The sequence below is a fragment of the Ascaphus truei genome, chromosome 2 (assembly GCF_040206685.1).
Source record: "Ascaphus truei isolate aAscTru1 chromosome 2, aAscTru1.hap1, whole genome shotgun sequence".
NCBI classification, from domain to species: domain Eukaryota; kingdom Metazoa; phylum Chordata; class Amphibia; order Anura; family Ascaphidae; genus Ascaphus; species Ascaphus truei.
The window spans coordinates 472,859,268-472,880,581 of record NC_134484.1 but is presented as its reverse complement, the minus strand read 5'-3'; the positions used below and the strand labels follow the sequence as shown (position 1 = coordinate 472,880,581).

At 44.5% G+C, this 21,314-nt stretch overlaps 1 protein-coding gene across 1 annotated transcript in view; it reads left to right on the top strand.

Annotated features, from left to right (window-relative positions):
• LOC142488361 (uncharacterized) overlaps positions 1-16,675 on the top strand; it is a 47,489-nt gene extending 30,814 nt beyond the window's left edge. The window contains exon 4 of the mRNA XM_075588792.1: positions 12,626-16,675. Coding sequence (XP_075444907.1) covers positions 12,626-13,812 — 1,187 coding nt within the window. The 3' untranslated portion in view covers positions 13,813-16,675. The remainder of the gene's footprint in view (positions 1-12,625) is intronic.
• Positions 16,676-21,314: the final 4,639 nt, after the last annotated feature.

Below are 21,314 nucleotides of genomic sequence, written 5' to 3'. Positions count from 1 at the left end.
GACCGGAGTGGTTGAGAGTGAAGGAGCAGGAAGCAAAATAGAGACACAGGACTTACCAGTTTTCATGGACATTCTGTGGAAGGTTGCATTTAAGACCAGGAGGGTCGTCACGCCAGATCCTCCATAGGTTTTATACCATACAGCTGTCAAAGAACATCCATTTGTGCGTTCCCGTCATCACGAATATGTTTTATACAATATCACACTATTGTTTTTCCTTTTTTTATTCCCCTTCTCTTGTGTATGAAGGGAGAACACATTTCCAGATACGCCGTTTGAGGGGGGACACCCCCCCATATCTCTTCCCTACCTAGCATAAGCCATTATATTCACTTGTATACTATTTATTTTGTTTGGTTTGTGTTTGCACCCCAAAGTTCTGTTTATGTGTTGTATATCAAGACAAAGGAACTTTGTCTTATTTTGGGATCTGCACCAAAACCTCATAATTTTTAATATCACACTTTATATCACATTGCATATTTGTTAATTAATGTGCGCTTATTTTTCTTCACTTCCAGGTCTACAGTACGTCTGCGGCCCACATACTAGAGGCCGTATGGACATTCTAATAAATGGCAAGAGCTCCTTTAATTAATAAACTGATTGGTATTAAATATGTTTTCCAGCTACATTTCATTTCAAACTTTTAGATAATCATTTGGAAGATGTACATGTCCACTTAGATAATCAATACAATAACAAATATAAAAGAAAAACAATGTTATTGTATCCTAACCAAATAAACGGGGTATAGTAAATAGATGTGTTCACTCTGGTGAGCAACAGCAAATAACTGTGCAGAATGATCAGTGGACGGCACAGGAACAACTCAAGGGACTGGAAAGAGGTAAAATAGAGCTATAAGTAAACTTCAATAGGCAACAGCAGATAACTGCAACAGCTGATCATCAAGTTAAACTTTCAGCTATGGTGGAACACCTCCAGTAACTAGCAGAGTGACAAAAGTGTACTGTATATACTCTGTGTTGCAGGGTACACGCAACCACACGTGGGTTTCTTGCAAAGACTTATTTATTGAGCCTTAAAAATACTTAAATCCAGAGACAGAACATGAAACGCAGACAAAGCTCAGTGCTACATCCAATTAAACTTATACACGGTACAGTGCCTAAATATATATTGTGACAAACGGCTTACTCCGGGGCTCCGCCGTCTGTCCGGGACTGTTAGAACACGGTCTTTTAGGGTAGGTTAAATGACGAGGCGTAACGTGCTGTTCCTTTAAACAGGCTATGCCTGGTTTATTCAGTCCCAGGCACTGAGACTTCCACAGTGCATACAAAAGAAACACAAGCAAAACAAAAGTCTGCTCACCTGAGCAATAACTTAACTAAGGTTTTCCCTGACTCAGGGTTGGAGTGGCTTTTCCACTTCCAACAACAAAAATAAGGAACTTTGCAGTTTTAGAAACAAGGAGCAGAATGATTTAACCTGTTTGGGGTAGAGGCTTTCCCCCTCTCTGCTTCCAGCAGTCTTCCTGCCTCCAGGCTCTTGGGGAGAGGGGAGAGGAACCAGGAAATCAGTCTTAAATACCTGATTTCCAACAAGCAGGACAGGTGACAGAAATCAGGCAGCAGACAAACTCTGGTCTGGATCCCTCATTTCCAGCACTTGCCAAACTGTGGGATGGAGTGCATGTATTATGAGGCTGCACTTTCCAGCCTAAACAGGATAGAAACTGTTCAGTATCCTGGGAGCCCTATATATGGAATTTATTACCATCCCCTGGTTTCTGTCACAATATATAGATATCGTTTGAATAAAATGGTCTTTTAGTTTAACTCTTTGGCCAAAGTGTTGTAAGCCCTTGAGCCCCTACACGGCAGACCACATCTCAAGTCTGATTGAAGCTCTTATTAACCTGTACATTACCAGAAAAAAGCACTCTGTATTAGATTTATCACAATCAAACTGCAAGCAAGCAAGTTCCCTTGAGAGTGGGAGATGCAATGGAGTGAGCTTTTAACCATTTGAAAGTGGTGGACACCTATAAGCTCATATTGAACCCCCAAAATAACCACAACATATATATATATAAGCGTATAAGTGTCACAGAGGAGTGCTACTGAGCATGGCAATATATATTTAAAACCAGAGACAGAACATGAAACACAGACAGAGCTCAGTGCTACATCCAATGAAACTTATACACGGTACAGTGCCTAAATATATATATATATATATATATATATATATATATATATATATATATATATATAAAATATCTCATCCTGTGCTGCCTGCTGCTGGGTTAGGAGCTGGGTTTGCTGCTGCAATAGTCTTTCATCTCTCTCTGCCTGTAGTTGGACCAGTCCCTGCTGTTTGGTTTGCTCCTGCATTAACAGTCCCTGCTGTTTGGTTTGCTCCTGCATTAACAGTCCCTGCTTGCAGGGTACACGCAACCACACGTGGGTTTCTTGCAAAGGCTTATTTATTGAGCCTTAAAAATACAGCACACAAAACCAAAAACAGCTTCTTTTCAGCATACAAAACAGAAATTAAGTCCTGAGCAGGGCTTGCCCTTTCCCAACAAGGGCTATTTAGATTCCAGCGTAACAGTGCACAAACAGTTCATCAAAATGTATCCTGAAGACAGACCTTATAGCAGTAATCCTCCTTCAGCATTTCAGTGCTCTTTCTTTTTTTTCAACTTAAATTTTTATTTTGTTCAAATGACATGTACATACAGTGAGTATGATAACGGCAAAATACCAGATCGACCTGCTTCGTATGCTGCTCCCGTATGTGTACGGTTTGACATTTACAGACATACTGGATAGACGAACAGACGAACAGGGAAGCCCCTGGACAGGTGGGGGAAGGGAAAAATAGAGGGGGGGGATAGGGGTGGGGGGTGGGTTTCTCCTGTGATTCCACCTCTGCCTCACCCTCGCTGGTTCTCTGCGTCTGGGGAATCATTGCTTACCCTGTAGGTCGGCCGCGTATCAACCTTTAAGGCCTGTTTGCCCTCCTTTAGGTCCTACCTGGGGATCTGAGGGGAGCTGGCAATTTATGTCCTGGGTGTTGCTCTTAGGCGCTCCCTCATGGGAGAACGCATTTTCCCCTATCAAAGCCAGATTGTGGCCCGTTCCACTGTTTGGGCTAGCCAGGGTTGCCAGACTTTTAGAAAATTTACACCAGTGTCGTTGACCAAACTTGTCAACTTCTCCATCTGGCAAACTGACCAAATTCGGTTCCGAATATTCGTAATTGATGGGATTGCATTCTGTTTCCAGCATGCTGCGATCTCCCCTCTAACTGCCATAGCAAAGTGAGCTATTCGTTTGTTTTTTCCTTTGATGAACCCGTCCGCTGGTCTGTTCAGGAGGAACAGCCATGGGTCTAATGGGACGGGTTTACCTGTAATCTTATTCAACCAGTCCTTAATTGAATCCCAGACTGGGACGATTTTGGGGCATGACCACAGCATGTGTAACAGATCTGCCTGCTGTCCACATTGTCTCGGGCACAATGGGGTGTAACTGGGCAGGAATTTAGCTAGTTTTGTGGGAGTGTGGTACCATCGCATCATTACCTTATATGCGTTCTCCCTTAAGGTTGTGCACATAGAACTTTTGGAAGTTGCCGTCACTATTTTTGCCCATTCCTCTACCTCTAACTCCTCTCCTAGGTCTGTCTCCCAGCTAGTCATGTATCTTGCCTTGTCCGTCACCGTCGTGCTAGAACCAGTCACCTCTTTGTACATCCGCGATGTGAGTCCCGCCGTGGATGTCCCTGATCGACAGAGCTTTTTGAAATTTGTCATGGGGGTCTGTGGCTGAACTTTTTGGTAGAACGCCCTGATCTGGAGGTATCTAAAGATCTCGGCATTAGGGATATTATGGTCAGATTTGAGTATTTCGAATATTTGTATACCTTGTCTCCCCTCCAGATCTACCAATCTCTTAATGTTTTTTAGTTTCCAGATAGTAAATTCTGTACTGGACTGGCCCGGAGCAAAGAGTGGGTTGTTCCATAGTGGCGTCATACCCGACGCCCTGCTGGTCAGTGTGCATTTGAGCCTAGTACCCTCCCATATCGAGAGCGAGTTGGTCATTGAGGATAGCGGCAATTTGATCCCTCTTCGCACCTTTTTGGGGTACCAAATCAGATGCTCCAATTCTAATGGGGAGCATGCCTTTCGTTCTAATGTGACCCATCTTTTGGAGTCTGAGTTAGAGTGCCACTGCACAATTTGACATAATTGGGCCGCCTTATAATAGGACAACAAGCAAGGTACCGCGAGCCCACCCGCTCCCGTTTGTTTGCGCATTATTTGTTTGCTCACCCTCGCCTTCTTTCCTCCCCAGATAAATTTATCTATCTCGGATTGGAGTGAGAGAGTATCCTTCAAGCCTATTGGCACCGGGAGGGTTTGGTATAGATACAGTAGGCGAGGGAGCAAATTCATTTTAACGCAGTGGATTTTACCAATCCATGAGATTTTGTGTTTAGCCCACCTCTTGATGTCCTCTCTCAGGGTCCGCATCAGTCTTGGATAATTTGCCTGATAGATTGTGCTATATGTCTTGGTGATATTAACCCCTAGATATTTAATTTGGTGTTGTTGCCAGCGGAAGTTGAAATTTATGGCAATTAGCTTTTCCACGTGTTTTGGGAGATTTATGTTAATAGCCTCTGATTTACCCTGATTAATTTTGAACCCGGAGACCTTAATGAAACGCCCAAGCAGATCAAACAGGTTTGGTAGAGAGGTAAGGGGTCTGGATATTGTCAGGAATACATCATCCGCATATAGTGCCACCTTATGCGACTGGTTTCCAATGTCAATACCCATGATGTCTTTGCTATCCCGTATCTGGGCCGCAAGCGGTTCCATACACAGTGCAAAGAGGAGGGGGGAGAACGGGCATCCCTGTCTCGTTCCGCTCTTAATTTGGAAGGGATCTGAAGCGAATCCCTGGTGGGTAACCCTTGCCGACGGGGCTGAATAGAGAGCGAATATAGCTTTTATCAATTTGTCTCCCATGCCGAACGCTCCAAGCGTGGCTTCCAGGTATGGCCAGTCTATCCTATCAAACGCTTTTTCCGCATCCAGACTGAGCGCCATAATTGGTATAGATTTGGAATTGGCTATTTCTAGCAGATCAATGATTCGTCGGGTATTATCTGATGCTTGTCGACCCTGGATAAACCCGACTTGATCTGGGTGCACTAGTCTGGGTAGGATAAGACTCAATCTGTTGGCCAATAATTTAGTGTAGATTTTGATGTCCGAATTAATCAGGGATATTGGTCTGTAGCTTTTACAGTCCTGCGGGTCTTTCCCTGTCTTATGTATGACTGAAATGGACGCTTGGAGCATCTGGCTGGGAAAGGGGGAACCGTTCAGCACTTGATTAAACATGCGAAGGAGATATGGAGCCAATTGTTTCCTGAATTTCTTATAGTAAAGATTTGAATATCCTTCGGGACCCGAGGCTTTAGAGGGTTTCAGGTTTTTAATAACCTCTGATAGTTCCTCCATTGTGAAATCTCTACCTATTACCTCTCTATCTGACCTCCTCAACCGGGTATGTTTGCGTTTTTCAGGAAACTCCGTAGGGCCTCCGTTGTCCCGGTAGATCGGGAAACTTTTTCCCCATCGTACAATTTTGCGTAGAAGGCTTTAAATTCCCCTACAATTTGTTTGGGATTGGCCGTGACCCCCCCCCCCCCCGATTCCCGCCGCAAGGCTTGTATATTATAATTATTTGTTTTAGAGTTAATCATATTAGCCAACAAGGTATCTGGTTTGTTTGCTTTCTCAAAGAATCTTCTCTTTGACCAACTTAACGATTTCTCGGCCTGGGAGGTGAGGAGTAGGTTCAGTTAGAGTGTCCTTAATTTGCTGGAGAGTCGCCGCATTTGGTGCTCGTCAATGTTGTTCCCAAAGCTGCTTTAACTCTGCTTGTTCTTTAATAATTTTTGCGTTGCTTTCCTTTTTCTTTTGGGTTGCCAGGCTAATCAAAACCCCCCTCAGTGTTGCTTTATGTGCCTCCCAGAGGGTTATATGAGAGCGAACGCTACCTTTATTTTCACTAAAGAAGTACTTGATCGCCTCTTTGATCGTTCCTTCTAAATCGGGGATCTTTAGGAGGGAATCGTTTAATTTCCAATTTGCTCTTGGTCTTTCCAGCCCTATCTGAGTGCACCTTAGCTCGATCGGTGCATGATCTGACCATGAAATGTCATGGATCCCAGAATGGGTGATCGCGGGGACCAGTCTACTAGAGACAAAGAAGTAATCGATTCTGCTAAATGAGTCATGGGGGTGGGAGTAGAAAGTGTAGAGCCTGTCTAGCGGATGTGCCTCCCTCCAAGCGTCTTTTAATCCTTGTTCTAGGGCTGAAGGTCGTGTTGTAGCCTTGTGTCTATGGGGACCTGATCTGTCCAGGGCTGCATTCAAAGCTGTATTGAAGTCTCCACCTAAGATTATAGCCCCTTTGCTAAATTTTTTAATAACGTCAAACGTCTTTGTGAAGAAGTCTGACTCCTGTACGCTTGGGGCGTAGATTCTTGCCACTGTTATTGGTTGTGCATTTATGGATCCTATGATCATCAAGAACCTGCCATCCTGATCTTTTTTCACCCTCTCCACCACTAGCCCTACTCTGTTGTGGATCAAGATTGCTACACCCCGCTTTTTTTCTGTGGCAGAGGATAGGTATACCTGTTTATACTGTTTGTCAAAGTATTTAGGAGAGCTAGTGGTGCTGAAGTGTGTTTCTTGGAGTAATATGAAGTCTGCCCCCTTTCTTTTGTAGTCGGTGAGTGCTAATTTACGTTTACAGGGGGAGTTTAGACCCTTAGTGTTGTGCGATATAAAGGTTAAAGGCATGATGATGTAGTGGACTGACCTTGCATCAAGAATGCTGCAGTCTGGGGTAGAAACATAGGGGACATGTAACACAGTGGGGAAAGAAAACACACAAAACACATAGAGCAGGATGGGAGAGTAGTCGGTGGCATAGGACCACTTCCTCCCCCGTGCCTGTGGGTTGGTGAACCTTTGGGTCGCGCCCTCTGTCTCCTGCCTCCTCCTCAGGGCCGCCTTGTTCCACCTCTTCCCCAGGTCTTCCTCAGGATCTAGGGCAACTGCCCCAGCCCGAGAGTGTAAGCACACGGCGACTGTGGGACCGCCGTCCCAGCCGACAGTCCATTATCTTTATTAGTCCAAACTGTATTGGTAGACATAATGAATCTTTAACAATTAATTTGAAAACCTCTAAAGCACAAACCTAACTTTTGAACTGTTAGTGCGTCATCGCAACCTTGCCTCCCCTGTATACCCTAACCCTTGTGCCCCTAGGATGAGCTGAACCTTCTCTTTCCCTGTGTTAGTCCCTTGGACCCCCCCGTAACCCCGCAGTGTGCCTCTGTCCCCTTTTAAACTCGCTGCTAGAGCTGCGAACCGCTAATGCTTATCCTCGCTTTCTCCTGTCTCTCCTTTCCTGGGGGTCTTTCTATTCTCTCTCCCCCTATCCCTCCTCCCTCTGCCCCTGAGCCCCTTCCTCTTCCTCCCCTTCTTTAACCGCCACCTGTCCTCTTCTTCCTCATCCTCCCCCTCCTGTTCCCTCGTCTAACTCTCATTTCTACCTCTCTACCTTCTTATCCCCCCGTCCCCATTCCTTCTTTCACCTGCTCCCCACGCCCCGTCCTCCTGTTCCCCCTCTCCCCTGAGGCCTGTCCTTCCCCCCACCTACCTCCGCTCTGCTATTCTTCCCTCATTAGGACCGGCTCCCTTGTCCCTTCTCTCTCCCTAGCTCTATCCCGCCCCCCTCCTCTATTGCCGCTCGCCGCTTCTTGTGCGCTATTCCACGTCATGTCCGCCGCGATCTGTTAGGGTCCGCCCCTTCCGTCCCGTCCATGGTCGTCGCCATCTTGGATCGGTCTCCACTCCGGTCGCCAGCTCATCTCGCGAGGTGTGATGGCTCCTCCCCTCCTACGTCATCTGCCTCCGCCTCTCTTTCAGTCGGTTTCCGGGGCTGCTCCAAGATGGCCGCTAGTCTCTGGGTGCTGCTGTCGGGCTTCAAGGTAAGCGTGGCGGGTTTTGGCTTGTAGCTGGGCACCTCAGGTCACTGCCAGGGTTGTAACAGGTGGGGATACCGCATGGGAGACCACAACGGGTGGCCTGTTCGGGCGGGGGGAGGTCAACTTTAACTGTGAACGAGCAGTATGTCTCTGTTAGTCTTTTCAACGGGGGCTGCGGGTTTGTCTGTGTTTGTCAGATCTACCTGCCTCGCGCCATGATGGGTCTGGTGCCGGTCTGCCGCCCGCCATTTCTTCAGGGATTTTATCCTGCAGGCCCAACTTTGCGAGGAAGTCTCCCCCTTCCTCTGCCCGCCGTATTGTGGTAGATGCCCCGTTTCTGGAGACCAGGAGGCCGAAAGGATAGATCCAGCGATATTTAACCCCTTCGTCGCGGAGGATTTTTGTAATGGGGGTAAGTTGCTTCCTTTTCAGCAGGGTGGTGGGGGAGATATCTTGGAATACTTGGATTTTATGGGCTTCAAATGTGGGGTTGTTGCGTGTCATCTGACAAAAGGATTCCTTTATTTTAAAATAATGAAAACGAGCAATTATGTCTCTCGGGGGATCTCCCTGCTGTGGCCTAGATCTTAGGGCTCTGTGGCAGCAGTCTAGTTGGATCTCTTGTGCTGACTTGTCAGGCCTGAGCTGTGTCAGCCACCTTCCCACAAAGTCCTCCGTATCGGATTCTTCCTCCGAGACCCCCCGTATCCTAACATTATTTCAGCGCTCACGATTCTCCGAGTCCTCTTGTTTGTCCATAAGGTCTCGTATGGTATCTTTGACCTGAGCCAGTTGCCTATCAGTTTTGTGTAAGGACTTGATGGTGGAATCCAGCTTCTTTTCCAGCGAGTCCGTGCGGATACCAATGCTGCCGATATCTGCTCTCAGGGTAGCCACCTCTGTTTGCAAGCATTTTTTTATATCGGCACAGAACTCTTGCATGTCTCGCCGTCTCATGATTTGGTTCCCCCGATCGTTATCCCCGTCCTCTTCTGACTCCGTTCCACTTGGCGGGGGGCCCTCGTGGCTTTTGGTGCGCGCCTGGTCTCCCCAAAATAGTCTGTGAGAACCGTGGAGGGGCGCTTTGATCGTGTCCCCTTCGACATCCTGAGGTTATCCGGTTGTTATTGAGGTAACTTTGGAGCTAATCCGTTAGGTTTGAGTGCTTTAATTATTTATTTAGTGTCGGCCGTGAACGGAGCTATCTGCTCACGCGTCCATTCAGTCCGTCGTTGCGCTTGCGCCTCCTCAGTGCTCTTCCTTGTTCAGACAGCCTGCATGTGTGTACAGCCTGGGGGTTTTAAAACTCCTTGATGAGGCAGCTGGGATCAGACTAATTAACTCAGCTGAAAGTTAACCTCGTCACTGCTGCACTGCAGACCTACACATAAGTCTGCCAGGCATAGGGCTGGTGACGTTTATTCACCCTGTCACATTCCTCCCCTGTTAGTGTTTGGCTGGGACCACACAAGGCTGAAGCCCGACCATCCACCCCTTCTCTAGAGAAGAAATCAGCATTCGCATTTTCTTTTCCAGGTCTGTGCTGAATCTCAAACGAGAAGGGTTGGAGGGCCATATACCACCTGGTCAACCTAGCATTAGAGTATTTCATACTATTTAACCACTTCAATGGAGCATGGTCTGTCACCAGGGTAAAATGGACTCCTCCAAAGCCTTGATTGCCCACTTTACTGCGAGGCACTCCTCAATCACTGAGTAGTTCTTTTCCCTCTGGAACAATTTCCTACTCAGAAAAAGGATCGGATGTTCCACTCCCTCAAACTGTTGTGACAACACTGCCCCTAGCTCTATCTCTGATGCATCGGTTTGCACTACAAAAGGCCTGTTAAAGTCTGGGATTCTAAGGATGGGACCCTCTGATAGACACCTTTTTACGTCCTCAAAGACTCTCTGGCACTCCCTTGACCATACCACTTTGTGTAGGGGCACACGTTTTTGTGAGGTCTGTTAATGGGGCTGCAACTTCAGAGTAGTTGGGGGTGAACCGCCAATAGTACCCTGCTAAACCCAGCAGAGAGCGTACCTGCGTTTTTTGTTTGAGGGGTCGGAATTTCTTTCAGAGCAGTTACCTTATCGACTAGTGGCCTTACTTTTCCACCTCCCACTGCATAACCTAAGTATTTGGTTTCCGCCTTACCCAAGGCACATTTCTTAGGGTTGGCTGTGAGCCCTGCCTCTCTTAGAGATCTGAGGACCACTTTCAGCCTATTTAGATGGGCCCGCCAGTGTTTACTATAAATGACAATGTCATCTAGGTAGGCTGCTGCATAATCCCTATGAGGTCTCTGAAATGTGGCTGGGGCTCCATGCAGTCCAAATGGCATTGTCACAAACTAGTATAAACCAATGGGCGTGTCAAAGGCTGTTTTGCATTTGGACTTTTCCTCCAAAGGTATTTGCCAGTATCCTTTTGTTAAGTCCAGCATGGATATATATTCTGCGTTACCAAGGGCGTCAATTAACTCGTCCACCCTTGGCATCGGATATGCGTCAAACTTGGATACCGCATTGACCTTTCGGAGGTCCACACAAAATCTTACCTTCCCATCGGGTTTAGGGACCATGACTAGTGGACTACACCACTCACTGCATGATTCCTCAATCACGCCTAGGTGTAACATTTCTTGTACCTCCTTTTCTACCAGGGCGTTACGGCTTTCAGGCACCCTGTAAGGATGAGAACGTACTTTCACTCCAGGTGCTGTCTCTATCACATGTGAAACTAAATTAGTTTGCCCTGGTAAATCAGAAAAAACATCATTGAATTGTATAATTATTTCTAACAAGTCCCCTTTTTGTTCAGTGGACAATTGTCTACCCATTGGGATTTGTTCATCACCAATGATGTTCCCCCGTGGGGGCTGAGGACCCAGGTCCATTTTCTCCTCCACCGGGTGGATGAATAGAGACCGGTGCACCTTCCAGGGTTTCAGCAAGTTTACATGGTAAATTTGTTTACCCTTCCTGGACCCTGGTTGAGCGATCTCATAATCCACATCACCTGTGCGGCGGAGTACTTCAAATGGGCCCTGCCATTTGGTTAGGAGTTTGCTCTCACAACTGGGTAACAATAACATCACCTGGTCTCCCGAATGAAACTCTCATGCACGCATTCTCATGCACGCTTCGGCAACCCTTTCAAATGTCAGTAGAAAAGCCTCTGGATCCTAATTCTGAGTTATTTTCCTCAGGAGGACCGGGGGTTTGTTCGCAAGTTCTGGACTGGCAGACCCCTGGAATTGGGTCAGCAGCCTGGCCATCCGCTCATCCTGTGCTGCCTGCTGCTGGGTTAGGAGCTGGGTTTGCTGCTGCAATAGTCTTTCATCTATCTCTGCCTGTAGTTGGGCCTGCTCCTGCATTAACAGTCCCTGCTGTTTGGTCTGCTCCTGCATTAACAGTCCCTGCTTGCAGGGTACACGCAACCACATGTGGGTTTCTTGCAAAGGCTTATTTATTGAGCCTTAAAAATACAGCACACAAAAACAAAAACAGCTTCTTTTCAGCATACAAAACAGAAATTAAGTCCTGAGCAGGGCTTGCCCTTTCCCAACAAGGGCTGTTTAGATTCCAGCGTAACAGTACACAAACAGTTCATCAAAATGTATCCTGAAGACACACCTTATAGCAGTAATCCTACTTCAGCATTTCAGTACTCTCTCTTGTTCAGACAGCCTGCATGTGTGTACAGCCTGGGGGTTTTAAAACTCCTTGATAAGGCAGCTGGGATCAGACTAATTAACTCAGCTGAAAGTTAACCTCGTCACTCTGCACTGCAGACCTACACATAAGTCTACCAGGCATAGGGCTGGTGACGTTTATTCACCCTGTCACACTCCGGAATAGTAACTGTTGGCAAATAGGTATGAAAAATGCTTGCCATAGGAGTTACTGTGAAGGATAATCACATGTCCATAATGGACCATACACTTCAGACTTTGTCTAGCAGTAGGTGAGTGAATGAAACTGAGTGCTGCAGAGTTACAGACAAGTAGCAACATGTGCAGATATATTCTCGGACTAGGAAATAGTAGCAAATACGCTAATTGTAAATGAGTCGCTACTGGTTAGTTTGGCTACATTTCCAGAGAAACTCCGCAGTTGACCACATAAAAGATGGTGTTACATAACAGAATAGTAACAAATAGGCACAGTGTAAAGGAAGAGAGCCTGGTAAATTGCTGATGTAATTAGACTAAATTGTGTGGCCTAAATGTCAATCAGAGACTGGGGAAAAGTCTGGAAATACCTCCCCTTTCCTTCCTCCATAGCTCCAATGTGTCAATATAGTGCTTTAAAGTGCACTAAATGGGCAGAATAGTTGGCACCCAAACACTAAACCCTACAATGAGGGACAAATCACAGTGTGAGCTGCCAGAAACCAATGGGGACAGTCATTGGGGTTCACTGGCTATCCAGCCACAATTTTAAAATGATGGTTATAGAGTAGAGAGACCATTTTGTTAATTAAGTAGTGATAAATTAAATTATGCTGCCTGTAACAGTTTGAAAACATTTGTGTTATGCATTTTATGTTTATTTCTCTTAGAAACCTGGCCAAATGAGAAGCAGAACTGGAGCTCTGATATGTCCAGAATATGTCTGTTTCCCCATAGCCCAGAAGTGCAAAAAAACAATGATTCTTGCCACATGTTGGACATTTGCAAGGAACCATTGCCACATGATGATGGTGAAATTACAGGCCTTGTACAGCACACAGCACAGACTGACTTGAAGTATAAGTCAAGAAAAAGATATGAGAGAGATTCAAGAACAAGCCATAGTGCTCACCTTTGTGTCCACATGCGAGAGCAACCCTTTCCCTGTACAAACTGTGGGAGAAGTTTTTCACTGAAGAGGAAACTCCTTTCCCACCAGAGGATTCACACAGCGGACACTCCTTTTAATTGTACAGAGTGTGGGAAGCAATTTAGTACTAACAGGAGCCTCCTCATCCATCAGAGGATTCACACAGCGGGCACTCCTTTTAATTGTACAGAGTGTGGGAAGCAATTTAGAACTAACTGGAGCCTCCTCATCCACCAGAGGATTCATACAAGGGAGAAACCTTTCACATGTGCAGAGTGTGGGAAACCATTCAGTAGTAAAGGACATGTCGTCAAACACCGAATGATTCATACAGGGGAGAAACCTTATACATGTACAGAGTGTGGGAAAAGCTTTTCACAGAAGTACGACCTCCGCACACATGAGAGAATTCACACAGGAGAGAAACCCTTCACATGTACAGAGTGTGGAAAAAGCTTTTCACAGAAGAAGCATCTCCACACACACCACAAGATTCACACAGGGGAGAAACCTTTCACATGTACAGAGTGTGGGAAACAATTCAGTATAAAGAGCAGTCTCCTCAAACACCAGAGGCTTCATACAGGGATAAAACCTTTCACATGTGCAGTGTGTGGGAAACAATTCAGCACGAAGGATTGTCTCCTCCTACACCAGCGGATTCATACAGCAGAGAAACCTTTCACATGTGCAGAGTGTGGGAAAAGATTTTCACAGAGGAGCAGCCTCCTCGGACACGAAAGGATTCACACAGGGGAGAAACCTTTCACATGTACAGTGTGTGGGACAACATTTTCTCATAAAAACAGCCTCCTCAGGCACAAGTGGATTCACTCAGGTGAGAAACCATTTGCTTGTTCAACGTGTCAGAAACGATTTAGTACTAAGGGAGACCTTGCCAGACACCAGAAAATTCACACAGGTTAGAAACCTTTCATATGTGCAATGTGTGGAAAACGGTTCAGTAAAAAATGGAACCTTCTGTTACACAAGGGAAGTTACACAGGGGAGAAACCATTTGCTTGTTCAGAGTATTGGAAACAGTTCGTCATTAAGAGCAGCCACTTGCAGATTCACAGAGAGGAGAAACCATTCACATCTGCAGTGCGTGGGAAAAGCTTTTCTCATAAGAATAACCTCTATGTACACCATAGGATTCATACAGGGGAGAAACTGTTTGCTTGTTTAGAGTAGGGTTAGGCAATATATCTATAGCATAGTAATATCATGATAATAAAAACGCCCGGCAACTCAATACTTATCATTATTTGATACTGTAGTATTCCTATATGCCGGCTGCAGAGAAATGAGTGGGGGCAGGTCTGGCAGGGAGAAGAATAAGGGTGGCTCTGACAGAGAGAGGAGTGGGGTGGGGTGTCTAGCAGAGAGAGGGAGCAGGTATGGGAGTGCCATGACTTTAACATGCTGTAGCTTCATGGAATCTCACTTCCCCACATCTAAATGCCTCTTAAACCCTTTTTCTCCGTTATGACTCAATCCCTTTTCAAACCCATTAACCCTCACTTCACCCTTGCCCCATAAATGTGTGCAAGAGAGGGGGCCTAATATTGTGCATAGCTTAGTGGGGTCATTTATTGTAAAATAATTATTGTTCAAAAATGTCTCATTTGTAAAATTTAAATATACTAAAATGTGCTGTTTTACATTTTATTAAGAATTACATTTATTTCTCTAAAATATATTTCACAATAAAAAACCTAGGTGTCATGAATAAACACGTGAAAGTGATCTCAAAGGCGTTTGTACACAGAAAGTGCTCACTATTCTTAAATTGACTGAAGTACAAAAAATATATGCAATTATTGTGAAAACAATTTGGTAACTAAAATTAATAAAGTTGTCACTCCCTGCTCAGATACCCTCTGGTGGGGCCCGTCTTCGCTGGTCCCAGAAGTAGAACAGTTTATACACAATCCAGGGGAGCATGTAGGAGATAAAGACAATACAAAACAGATCTACAGTACGTGCAGTTTTTAGTGCTATTATGTGGTGTAGCAAATAAGGTCTTGGCTCGTATGTGCAGCCTACTCACAGGATGTCTGTGGTAAAAAAGCATTTCCCATAAATTGTGGCAGTGATGTGTCTTTATATCAGGTATACGTCAGATGAGGTTATCCCCAAACAGGAGCATCAGGAAGGGTTTACCTCAGCAATAGGAATAAGAAAGCACAGCCATAGCACAGATGAATACAATAAAACATGTTTATATATAAAAAAATAGAAACGTGCACTTACAATAATGCAACAATAAAAAGGCATGTAACACTATCGTGTGTTGGTATAAGCTGCTGCTCACTGCTGCTCACTGTCATGATAGAGAGGATTTGGCCCGGGATTAAAGGGGTTACACCCCCATTTGGCCACCCTCTACTTATCTGGGAAGCAAGGGGTTAACTGGACTGAGGTCCAGTAATGTGTTTTGCCTTGCTTCAGTATCCAAATGTTTATTCCCCTGTGTAAATGTAATGTGTTATCCTGGTGGTTGCACTCACACAAACACTGGGATCCATCCGGGAGGGCAAGGGTTAATAGTTGAATAGTGATTATAGCCCTTTGTTTAAGTTCCCCTCAAAGATGCCTGCCTACTAAGGACTGCAAATGGTCAGGAGAGCGACCAAATGTTTAGGAAGCAGACCCCTGATCAAAGGCTCAGCCACTCTACCTGTTTGCATGAAGCTGGAATGGTTTGTGAGTGTTATAACTCACACTTACAAACCATATTATCCTGCCAGACACCCCATTTGGTAGACTGGCTGACACCCCTGATTTAGGAGTGGGGCTATAGAAATGAGTGACCTTATTAAATATAAGAATATTATGAGATGTTGTCGGCTGAACGTGCTAAAAATTACATACTGTATGTGTAACCAGGGGACCGAGCCGCAAATAACGATCACAGACACATGATGTCTAGCAGGTCCTAAGAGACAGATATTAATATCTCTCTTAATTTTAGTATTACACGGTAATATTTAGTCTCATTGGGAGTGTCATGCATGACGGAATGTATTAATATGTATTGTGTGCCAGTAAGTACTACTGAACTGAAGTTATGAAGTTATTTAAAGTGTATATGGGATTTTGGATCTGCTCTGAAAATGCAGACCCCATCTGCTATGCTAATAAGGCAGGAAGGGCATCCTGCAAGAATTAGCATAGCCCAGTGATCAAAAGGTAACTGCCCTAATTGTTTATACTGGGGGCAGGAACCAAGGAACTGAGTGTTTTTAATTGTGATACTTCACACTTACAAGGGAAGCCAAAATCTGCTTCAAAGAGATTTTTCTAGCCAAGTCGGCACCAAGGGTTGAGAGTAAAGGGTTGAAATGGTATATAAGTCAGAGTCAACCCTTACTCAAATGTCTTCATGTATGGTCTTCATGATCTTCATGTATTGCTGTGATGTCTACATCTAAACCTGAATTATGGAAGGAATGGCCTATCCTGTATCCTAATGGCTTTTCTTGTCCTAACCTTTAAGTAAGTGCTATATTTTGTTTGTTATTTGTATATCTTGTTGTGTTCACCTTTTTCAAGGAATAAATTATATTTGATCATATCTAAGCCTCATTCAGTTCAACCCAGTTATATTTGGTGTGTATTATTAATAGCCTGTCACAAAGTTACCGTCACACTCACCACACCAGCCTCTGTTCGAACGCCCCTTCACTCTCGGGAACCCCGCACTGTTTTTTTATTGTATTGATCTGTGCTATGGCTGTGTTTTCTCCTCTCTATTGCTGAGGTACACCCTTTCTGATGCTCCTGTTTGGGGATAACCTCATCTGATGTATACCTGAGCTAAAGACACATCACTGCCACAATTTGTGGGAAACGCTTTTTTACCACTGACATCCTGTGAGTAGGCTGCACATACGAGCCAAGACCTTATTTGCTACACCCTATAATAGCACTAAATACTGCACTTAGATCTGTTTTGTATTGTCTTTATCTCCTACATGCTCCCCATGGATTGTGCATATATTAGTGCCATGAATGCCACACCTGTGTGCACATGACTTGTGTATGTGAAAGGGGTTAAAACATTCAGTTGACTCACTTCCCTCCCCACAGGGCACTAAAAATGAACACTATTTCCCCAAAAAACATCACACTACACCTCAATTACACTGCCACCACCAAGAATATTTTAAGGTCTTACCTTCAGGATTTCTTGGTCTCATGTTTACTAGAAAAATAAAATGTAATTAACCCAGAAAACAATGGAGCAAAATATATCCGAAAAATTCAGTTAATCTCGTCAAAAAGGTACTACTGTAGGTTAAATTAAAGCTCCAAAACAGTACTTATTAAATGTTCTATTTAATATCTGAAATGTGGTACAGTGGTTGTTTACAGAAAAGGAATGTTACAAACACATACAATATATAAATGCAGACAGTTTCATAAAATAATTAAAAAAAGAGAAGCTATACATTGCCAATTAACAATATTAGTTTCCATCAAAGAGGTCTTGATGTTGAACATACAAGAATTCATGTGATATGGATAACACTCTGTTGCATTCTACTTTTGATAGTGAAATGCATTATTGCTATGCTCAAAACTTTGCCGCGGTGACCAGAACAGCTCCGCCTTTTTGTGAGTGTCTTATCTACCGCTCTTCAGTCTTTTGTGACATTAACGGCCAGGCGAGAGAATGATTTTAAACTCAAACTAATCTGAGAGTATAAAATACCCTATAGCTCTCTCGTTGTAACCCTTAGGCTGAGTCCATGGTGACTCAGCCCGTACGGAGGCGCGCTGAGGCTGAGGGAAAGTGGGTGCTTTCCCTGGCCTTGGTTAGCGTGCCGTCCGGGGGGCGGGCCAGTGACGTCATGGAGCTGATTTGCCCTCATTGGGCGAACCGCTCATGTGACCGGCCCTGCGCTCCCAATAGCGCGAAAATGTAAAATTTTCGTAAGACACACGCTTCCGCATGCTTACGGAAGCGTGCGCAAGCCCCTCCTAAAGCCGTTCTCATTGCGGCTGCCGGGGCTCACTGCCGAGCAGCAGCGCGCCTCAGCACGGATCAGCGCCTAGGCGGGTAAGCGACCATGCCCGAGGCCTTAGGATAATGCTACACTCACCATTGCATTCATATGATTTTAATGCACTCCGGGAACATCTGTCTTGACAGGGTTAATTTTAATCTGTGAAGAAATAAATATCTGACACATGCAACCTGTCATGTTTGATATTGTGACACCTGCCTAATTTTACAACAAAAGACAGAAATGCCCAATGCTACATCCAATGTGACAGAATACATAGTAAAATACTTCAATGTTAGTATTCTTGTAAGGGTCATTTAGTTATACCCTTTGGCCAAAGTGTTATAAGCCTGCTGTCACGTCACGGTATGACCAGTAAGCATGTCCTAACACTACCTGTGAGTATTCCCACTTACCTCTGCTGGAGGAAGAAAGACTGCAGTGGGCCTGTCCTACACAGGAACATGAAAAAACCTGCTACTTTAAAAAGTGGGGTGGGGTGAGTTTAAACCCTGGGAGGAGGGGCCACTAACCTCCAAACAACTGATACCAGTTGAAAATTAAAATTAAACACACAATCCCAGCAAGATAGCCCGGATGAAGTCAGCATCACAGCTGAGGAAACGCGTAAGGCGTCATCAAGTCTCCACCAGTGCATCAGCTGCTTTGAGAGTCCCGTCGGGAGAAAGTGCAGAGTTTGAGTCTTCACGGAGCGTCTCTCTTGAAAGTATTAGAGGAGGTAATTCCAGCTAAACTGCAGTAAGCAGACTCACACCTTGAGATGCATGGGATTCCACCTTAATGCTGGACTTCTGTGGGAAATACCTACTGAATAAGGTACTCTGGGGGTTAAGGGTTCACATTTTGCAGCAGCAAGAAGTGCATTGGATCTTACGTTAAACACACTGCAGCCCAATGGATTAAATATTGAATGGGACTTGCGATGTTTCTTATAAGATGTTTTTTTGTAAGATATCCAATCTGATTTGCCCCTCTCATTTAGTATCTGGCCATTCGTGATCTCTATTTATAAGTATTGCGAATGTATTTAATGTATTCTTCCAATTTTAATCAATTGAATATGTTAGTTTTGCCTATGCCCGTGTTCATCTTTCACCTCTTCCCCCTTCTCCCTTTCCCCATTTTCCTCCCCCCTTCCTTTCCCAGTTTCCTCCCTTCCTTATCCACTCCCCCTTCCTTTCTCCCTCCCCCTTTCCCTCCCCACTCCCCTTCCCCCCCCCCCTCCATTTTTCCCTTCCCCTTTCCCATTCTGTCCTGTTTCCTTAGATCCTCAATAACTATTTCATAGTTCCTTTTCCTGATGTAATTTTCATCAGGCTCATAGTCTGGAACAGCTTTATGTTATTGATCATCCATCTTGCCAGGCTTATGGATTATGTTACAACTGTTTTTATTCATTTATCTATGTCTCATACTGCATCTTTAGATATCTCTGACAATACTGATAGCAGTGCATATGATAATATCTCCCACTGTATACAGTATACTTTAATTATGAGGGATATAAATGCATATATTTGAGTGCTTTAATGTATTACAAAGATGGCTTTCTCTATGTATTTAAATAATGCTTTGAGCCATCCAGATGCAGATGAATGACGTCATACTGTACAATCAGGTCCGCTTTCGCGGGCTTTTTTATTTAAATGTTTAGGTTCAGACCTCACCTCCCCACTCCAAGACGAAGCGCTGCTCTATAGCGTGAAACGCGTTGAGGGGGAGGTTGTGGTATAACGTGGGTTCTTTGTGTATGCTGCTGAAATAAAGTTTTTTTTTTCATTACCTACCGGAAGTTGCCTGGATCTTTGCCGCTGCAGTGGCGCCGGAGTCTCCTTCACTCCACTCCGGGGGTTAACACTGTCTGCATATATAGATTTCAACACATCCGGTCTGCTACACGTACTACCTGCTCTCATTCTATCTCTGTGGTTCCAGCTGACAAGCTCACGTTATGTGTTAATCCCGAATCAGTCATATTGGTTTTCTCCCACAGTAGTAAGAGGGACATTAACACCTACTTTCTGTATTTTCCGTGCTGCTGGAGTTAACCCCACCTTTTTTTCATTGCATTGAACCACACAGGACTCGATTGTCTATTTACATTCATCTGCACATTTTGCAATTGACATTAATTTGATCCTCAGAGACATTTAGCCCTCAAGGCTTTCATATATCAAATCATGGTATCATCTCCACTGGGTTGACTTTGTATTTCTGTATGTCTATTGTGTTTTATATTTTATATTGCTAGTGGACCTTGTTGTCCATATTTTAATAAATTGTTCATAATACTCTATATGCACTATGAGTGTGCGTTCTTCATTTTTCTGTTTTATGTGTATTGGGATTAGTGTTCCCTGAAGAGCAACATCTCCCCTGTTATATGCACACCTCATTCTAGTTATCACTAGTTTACACCCTAGTAATCTTTTAGTTCTTTATTGTTGAACTTTCATACTTTTTGTACCATCATCCAATCAATATTTTTATTAGTATAATCCTGTGCGCTGGTTCTTTTCCTTTATACCATCATGAATAAAACGGAAATAGCCGTGTTAGCCCAATTGCGATAGTGCAGAATAAATGAGTTATTCAGTATTAGGTGATACCTTTTTTTATTTGGACTAACAATTTATGTCATAGGACTGTAACGTTGCTGACTGCAATACAGGATACGAACCCGCAGGGCAGAGGTAGGAAGTAGTACACTGACCTCGGCCTGGCATCTGAGGCCTGAGATGCAGTGATAGTCAAGTTCAATTCCGGGGTCGAGGAAAGCTGCAGGCAGGGTTGGTCAGGTCCAGGCAGGGGTCAAGCAGAACAAGGTACAGTACTTTGCACGAGCACTGAAGGGAGCAACTGACTGCTATTTAAAGCCCAGAAGCAGCTGCTGGCAATGAGGACTAGAGCGAGGCTGACTTTCTGTCAGGAAGTGAGGAGGAGGAATTGCCAGGAAGCAAGATGGCGACGGTAGCTTCAGTGAGGGCAAGAGCTTACTTCCTGTCGGCAGCCATCTTAGGTATCCAGACACATCCCTTATAAGGACAAGCTTTAAAGAGTTCTCCTCTCTTCCTCAGGTCAGCAATACTGATATACAAAAGAATCTATAGCTAAAACAGAGGTTGGGAAAGCAGGGGGAAAAAACAGATGTACTGTAGATAAGGTAGGGTGAGAATGATGTGTTTGAAGACATTTTGTAAATCAGTATTGCTGACCTGAGCAAGAGAAGAGAACTCTCAAAAGCTTATCCTGTGACATAAATACATAAATTGTTAGTCCAAATAAAAAAGGTATCACCTAATACTGAAGTACTCACTTATTCTGCAGTATATATATATATATATATATATACAGTGTTCGACAATCCTATACATTAACACACCCGGGGCGTGT